The following is a 7,805-nucleotide window of genomic DNA, read 5'->3' on the forward strand; positions in this document are numbered from 1 at the left end:
TCACGTAAGCATGCGCGCGCACAGATGTTAGCGCAGAAGGAGAATAAAGAATCTTTTCGGTGGAAGCAAGACTACCACAACTCGTTCTCAATACAAGACAAGCGTTTTCTCTACCTTCCTCAATCCACAACACAGGAATAAAATAATTCCAGCGAGTACATATTAACAACATAAAATTGGTCTTTCGAGCCGGATTGTAGAGGAAAGTATCCAGCAATCAACGAGAACGAGATCGAAATATCATCTTGGCATCAAAAGGCCACGAGGCGATCGACGCCATAGCAACATTCGTAAGATCAGCGGCACTTCCTGATCGTTCGAAGCAAACAGTAAGCAGCAAGCTGAAGGCAAGTAAAACTTGCAAAAACACATCAAAACGCCGAGCTCGAGCAACAAGTCGTAGCAACGAGTCGCGCCAACGAGTCGCGTCCAGGATAAAGAGCAGGACAGCGCACGAAAAGGTCACATTAACCTTATTCGCAACAAAGGAAGGGCACAAGCCATTCGGATTGTAGCAGTAACACTAAAGATAAGTGAGCTATCCTCTATCCATTTCCAATTAAATCAAAGAATTGCTTAGATTTGAGTGAAATACGCGAGATATTGCTCATTTCAACTGTCTAGTTATTTTAGGTTAGATCATCTTAACCTCATAATTTACTAACATTTAGTTAACAATGTCAACCTTGCAGCGCAAAAGAGGTCATTTGAGGATGCGCCTCACGATGCTAAAAAACTTTTTAATAAACACGCTGCCCACGCGGCTTCCCGAAGATTATGAAACAACACAATCTATCCCTCCGTTACTTCGGATGGAAATAGAAGGTCGCATGCTCAAGGCAAATAATATAATTAACGAATTTTATGAAGCTCAGGATGCCATCGAAGAGGCGAGCGAGGGCATGGACGATGTAGAGGAATTAAAAAACCGTGAAGAATTCGAAAACGAATTTTTCGCAGTTATGGCTCACGCACAAGAAATATTATCGCGCGGACAAGCTAGGGAATCTGCAAATCAAAATATTCAATCACAACATAACGTTACAGGTATGATTCCTCCATTTCAGGCTTCCGTTGTCTCGCCTAAGCCTCTTGGCGTAAAACTGCCTACTATTAAGTTGCCAAAATTCAACGGTGAATTTGAATCGTGGTTGGGATTCCGTGACACCTTCAAATCTCTAATACACGATAATCACGCAATTGGAGACGTAGAGAAGTTTCATTATTTAAAGGCGTCGGTAGTGGGTGAAGCAGAGGAGGTTATAGAGTCCATCGAGCTTTCTGACACAAATTACGCAATCGCATGGAATGCGCTTCGAGAAAGGTATGACAATCAAAGGCAATTAATTCACAATCACGTGAAAGCATTGTACAATATACAGCCAATCGCAAAGGAATCATCCGCAAAACTTTTAGCAATCATTGACGAAGTCACAAAGCATTTACGTGCATTAAAGATTCTAAACGAGCCCACAGAGCATTGGGATTCTTTAGTAATTTATCATATTCACACGAAACTAGATAGAAATACTTCCAATGAATGGGAGAAACACAAATTAGCCTTGAAATCCAATCCATCGCTTACAGATTTAAATAGTTTTTTAAGAGATCGTGCTCAGATTGTAAAAAATATGGAATCGCAATCTAAATCGGATAGTAAAGATATCAAAATTGCGAAAGTCGCGACGGCCAAGTCCAAATCTTTTCGCTCTCAAAAATCCGCATGCGTAATATGTAAAGGAGATCATTACATACAGAATTGTAGCACATTTCTAGAACTTACACCGTTAGAGAGATCAAACAAGGCCAAATTAACTAAGATTTGTCTCAATTGTTTAAGAAAGGGACACGCGACTAAAGAATGTTCCTCGGGCTCCTGCAGAAAATGCAACGCCAAACATAATACACTGCTGCACTTTGACAAAAATGAAAATAGCGGTTCGAGCAAAGTTGTTAAATCTATGTGTGCGTCATCTCGTAATAATATCAATGTCATCTTAGCTACAGCTATAACAACGTCTAAAGGACCCCAGGGATCAATACAAATAAGAGCAACACTTGATTCTTGTTCCCAATCGAGTTTCATATCAAATCGCTTGTGTGACGAGCTGGGTCTAAAGAAAATTCCAGCAAATCATTACTTAGATACTTTAAATTGTAAAGGATCTATAATTAAACATACGTGCTCAGTAACTTTATCGTCCCTACGTCGCGATTTCGAGTTTCAAATAAATTGTCTAGTATTAGATGAAATCGAACAGCAAATGCCAGCTGAACCCATTGAATTGTGCAGCACTTAAAATTTCCAAAGCATTTACCTTTAGCAGCCCCTCATTTCATATACCTGGCAAGGTCGATCTGCTGATCGGAGGCGCGTGGTTTTGGAGACTATTATGCATAGGGCAAATTGAAATCAATAAACAAGGTTTAGTTTTACAAAAAACCAAATTAGGTTGGATAGTAGGCGGCCCAACCTTTTCTCAAGTTTCTAAGTCCATAAAATGCAATCTTAGCAATGTTAAATCGTCTAGCAATATCGACATGCAATTAAAAAAATTTTGGGAATTGGAATCAATTGACGACAAGGTACAAACAAGCCAAGAAGAAAACAGTTGCGAACAACATTTCAGTCAAACCCATAAACGGGATACGAACGGGCGTTTTATAGTATCAATCCCATTTAAAATAGATCCGAAACAACTCGGAGAATCGCGAAGCGTCGCAGTACGGCGATTAATTTCATTAGAGAAACGATTTCTTAAAGACAAATCCTTTAGGGTGAACTATTGCGCATTCATGCGGGAATATGAAGCACTCGGTCACATGACTAGTATTCAGGAAACATCGCATGATCACCCTACGTTTTACATGCCGCACCACGGTGTGCTTCGGCCGACCAGTACGTCCAAGTTGCGGGTGGTATTCAACGGTTCATTAAAGTCAGACAGTAGATTATCGTTGAATGACTGTCAATACGTAGGTCCGGTCGTGCAAGACGAGCTCTTCTCTATACTCATTCGTTTTAGACAATACCCGTATGTTGTATGCGCGGATATACAAAAAATGTATATTGCCAGATACTTGTTTCCTCTAGCGATCGTCCATTGCAGCGCATACTTTGGCGAGCAGATCCAAAAGAGGAGATAAAGGTTTATGAATTAAACACGTTAACGTACGGTACATCGTCGGCATCTTACTTGGCCATTCAGTCGCTAATGCAATTCGCAAAAGAGTGTGAACAATCCCTACCTGACGTCGCCAGGATCATTCGTACCGATTTTTATGTAGATGATCTGTTGACTAGTTTCAATGATATTGAGGAAGCAAAAGTAGTTAATCGAAATTTGCGTGACGTGTTAACGTCAGGCTGCCTACCATTAGCAAAATGGGCTTCCAACGAATCTTCAATCATATCAGATGTCGTAGGTAAGGAAGATAAGTTGTCCATAATACCGCTGGGTGAAAACAATGCGCATAAAACGCTAGGACTGAATTGGCAGACAGATAAAGATCATCTCACGTTCTCGATAAACCTCTCTAAGCAGTTTAAAGTTACAAAACGAAGCATCCTTTCGGAAACTTCACAAATATACGATCCTCTAGGTGTGTTAGCTCCTTGCAAAATTCTGGCAAAAATTATTCTACAAAAATTATGGTTAGCAAAAACCGAATGGGATGAGTCCCCTCCAACAGGCATTCATTCCCAATGGCTTGAGTATCGCGGTCAGTTAGCGTGCCTAAACGATATTACAATTCCTAGACATTCTATTTGCAGTAATCCTGTGAGAATTCAAATCCACAGATTTTCTGATGCATCACAGGATGCTTACGGAGGATGTATTTATATAAGATCGCAAAATGCAACGAGATCAGTTCATATTTCACTGCTATGCGCCAAATCGAGAGTTGCTCCCTTAAAGACAGAAACAATACCACGGCTCGAATTATGCGGAGCATTAACTGTCGCACGTTTAGTTTCAAAGGTTAAAAGATCCATGACTTGCAAAATCGATCAAATTTTCCTGTGGACAGATTCCACCATTGTGTTGAGTTGGATTCAAGAACAACCACATATCCAACCAGTATTTGTCGCTAATCGAGTATCTCAGATACAACAGCTAGATCTCGATGCACAATGGAGACACATATCAACGGATCAGAACCCAGCGGATTTATTGTCTAGAGGCGTAGCTTCAACGAAGTTGAGGAACATGGAAATTTGGTGGCAAGGGCCCAAGTTCTTACAGAGTCACGAATCCGAATGGCCTTATGACGAATATCAACCTTCCAATCAAGTCGTCTCAGCACTACATGCTAGCATACAAACAAATTCCCCGCATTATGTTGCAGAAATTGTATCTCGTTACTCCAAATTATCAACTCTGCTCAGAGTAGTTTCCTACTGCTTTAGGGTGCTGAAACGCAATCGACGACAAAATATTCGTGTTAATGGAGAGGAGGCTAACCAAACTCTATTAAAGTTAATAAGACTAACGCAAGAGATGGACTTTTCCGTCGAAATTAAAAGCATTAAATTAGGAACTCACGTAAAAAAAGGGAAATTGGTAGCATTAAATCCTTACTTGGATGAAAATTCCATATTGCGCGTTGGAGGTCGTTGGAGGAACGCGGACTTTGAAATCGACAAAAAATTCCCAATTCTCTTGAGCTCTAAGAATCGATTAACATTGCTCATCTTTGAGCAAGAGCACATAAATTTATTGCATGGAGGCTCGCAGCTTCTTTTATCTCACACGCGGGGAAGATTTTGGACTCTTGGCAGCAGGAACTTAGCAAGAAAAGTAGTTAGAAATTGTATTACATGCTTTAAATCAAAACCCAGAACAGCCATGGCTCAGATGGGTCCGCTGCCTCTTCCTCGAGCTTCGCCTTCCCCAACGTTTCACAATACCGGTGTAGACTACGCTGGTCCATTTCATATTAAGGATAGAAAGGGTCGCGGAAGTCGGACATCCAAATGTTATATTTGCTTATTTGTCTGTCTTTCTACAAAGGCGCTTCACTTAGAAATAGTGTCAGACTTGTCCGCGGACTCATTTTTGGCAGCTATTAGGCGTTTTACAGCACGTCGAGGCAAACCTCAGCATTTATATTCCGACAACGGAACCACTTTCGTTGGCGCGAATAAGGAATTAGATGAGCTCGGGAAATTCTTGCGCAATGAGCTCGACATCTTAAGCCTAAAGGCTGATGAGATGGGCGTGCATTGGCATTTCATACCTGCATATTCACCTCACATGGGCGGTATTTGGGAAGCCGGCGTGCGTAGCACAAAGCATCATTTGCGGAGGGTCGCGAGCAATGCGTCATTAACGTTCGAAGAAATGTACACTTTAGTAGCTCAAATCGAGGCAATTTTAAACTCCCGTCCATTGACCCCTTTATCAAACGATTCCAACGACTACATACCCCTTACACCAGCTCACTTCTTAATCGGCTGAAAGTATACATCAATAGCAGATCCATCACTGAACGGAATTAAAGAATCCAGGCTGTCAAGATGGCAACTCATCCAGCAAATACAGCAACATTTCTGGTCCAGATGGCACAAGGAATATATATCCGAATTGCAAACGAGAGTAAAATGGAAATACCCTCATCCAGCGTTGCAAATCAACACCCTGGTACTGGTCAAGGACAACTTGCCACCCGCACATTGGAAAATGGGAAGAATTGCTGAACTTCACCCAGGCAAGGATGGCGTGGCAAGAGTAGCAACAATAAGAACTGAAAGAGGCCTTATAAAACGAGCCTTAGTCAAACTTTGTCCGTTGCCATCAGACTCAGATGGCGATTAAGTTTATTCGACACATTCACAATTGTTACCTTCATCTACTGAATTACATTATTTAGTTAAACATTTTTATAGAAAAGGTGCATAACTTGAGCGTGAATTATTTAGATTTAATTTTAAGAAATATATCTTTCACACATATATATATACCATTATATATATTATTACATCATCTATAGAAAGCATTATTACTTAGCTTTAAGATTCATCATACTTAAAATTTGCATCATTTATTCCCTTGTTTCCTTGCAATTTATAGTTAAGTTCCAATTGTTAATTTCTTTAAGGGTTAAACCCTTCAAGGCGGGGGGTATATGTTAAGTTATCTTGTCTTGTATCTAGTATCATTTGAATATCCCTCCATTGTAAATTCACCTTCACTCATGTAAGCATGCGCGCGCACAGATGTTGGCGCAGAAGGAGAATAAAGAATCTTTTCGGTGGAAGCAAGACTACCACAACTCGTTCTCAATACAAGACAAGCGTTTTCTCTACCTTCCTCAATCCACAACACAGGAATAAAATAATTCCAGCGAGTACATATTAACAACATTGTCATAACTTGGTACATGTCTGTACATGAAGCCGTCAATTGTGTTTTTTATGTTTGAACTAAAATATTGCGTGGAGCACGTATACTTTGAACTTTGTCAATATGTAAACAGTATAAGTGAAGAAATTAAATAATTTTTTACGCCAAAAGTCATATTATCAGTAAATTCAGTGTTGTAAGTACTTTTCACAAAATTTATGATAAAACTTCTATTATATAATGTGAATAGTTCACGCTTTAAATAATGAAAACTGATAACTGGTGAGTGAACATTGTTTTTCGAGGGGACATGTATGAATACACAATTATAATATAGGGTAACTCCGATAAATACGCCGCGCTGGGATTTACGCCGCGGAAGTCAGAAAAAATAGAAGGAGTGGGGGTAAGTTTCTCGCAGCTACTCCTGTTACATGGCTTTATGTTATATTAGTATTGAGTTATAATTTCAGCTTCTTACTGTTAATATTAATGAAATCATTGTGAGTTGAATCGATTTGTTACTGTGTGTGTAACAAGTAGCATCATCATAAATTATAATCCACAAAAATGATTACTGTAAGGCGTGTAAAAGACCTAGTGGTTATTTCGCGATACATACGTGTAGAGGAATAGCAAAGCATGTTGTATAGCAAAATACAAGTGCTTTGCTTTCGTATTCTTTGTTTAGTTTGTTGAAACCCTTGCATTTTTGCCATATATCCCACCCATTATCTATACAGGGCGACCCATTTTAACTTAGACAGCCAAATAACTCGAAACATCGCGATTAAATAAAAAAATACTGTTTACAAGAGATCCGGGTTCAAGTCCCGGCCGAGGTAATATTTTTCGCAATAAATTTATTAATAGTTTTTATAGATTAACATCTTTATAATATATGATGCTTGATGGTAGCATCAAATTATTAAAATTGTTTGTCAATTTAATTCGCGATTACTAGAGTAGTTTTAATTGCGTTTATTTAGTCCGGAAAAAATTCGGCGCGCAGTTTGAAAAAGACTACAATATGGTATATATGCAAGTACATATATAGTATATATTAGTAATTCAAGATTGAATTATTTAAAGCAACGAAGATCCAGCTCCAACCGTAATAGGCCGTTACATTCTATTATTAAATAAAAAAAATGTTTAAAACAAAAATTGTTGGATATGAAGGGGCTGATTGAACTATGACTTGGACAATGACCTTGACCTTCATTTTCAAGGTCATTTGAAGGTCAAGGTCATTTTTTTAAATGGGAAGCCCCATTGAATATTCTTGTAGCTTATCTCGAGAGCTTTCCAAAACACTATAATAAAATATTTTTTCATTAAGTACTTCTCGAGTTATAAGGCTCGAACGTTACAGTACCGCCGCCGACATTAGCATTACGCAAGGTATCCGACCGATGGCTAAAACCTCTTGAATGTTGTTCAGGATCATATCCTAGA

At 39.2% G+C, this 7,805-nt stretch overlaps 1 protein-coding gene across 1 annotated transcript; it reads left to right on the forward strand.

Moving 5' to 3' along the window:
* The first annotated feature begins 677 nt into the window (after positions 1 to 677).
* On the forward strand, positions 678 to 5,462 carry LOC108765489 (uncharacterized). The gene is made up of 3 exons (XM_018514243.1): positions 678 to 2,157; positions 2,294 to 2,976; positions 3,078 to 5,462. The coding sequence occupies exons 1-3, from the start codon at positions 678 to 680 to the stop codon at positions 5,460 to 5,462; spliced, it is 4,548 nt and encodes a 1,515-aa protein (XP_018369745.1).
* The last annotated feature ends 2,343 nt before the right edge of the window (positions 5,463 to 7,805 follow it).

This window comes from Trachymyrmex cornetzi, unplaced genomic scaffold (assembly GCF_001594075.2).
Source record: "Trachymyrmex cornetzi isolate Tcor2-1 unplaced genomic scaffold, Tcor1.1 scaffold492, whole genome shotgun sequence".
NCBI classification, from domain to species: Eukaryota; Metazoa; Arthropoda; class Insecta; order Hymenoptera; family Formicidae; genus Trachymyrmex; species Trachymyrmex cornetzi.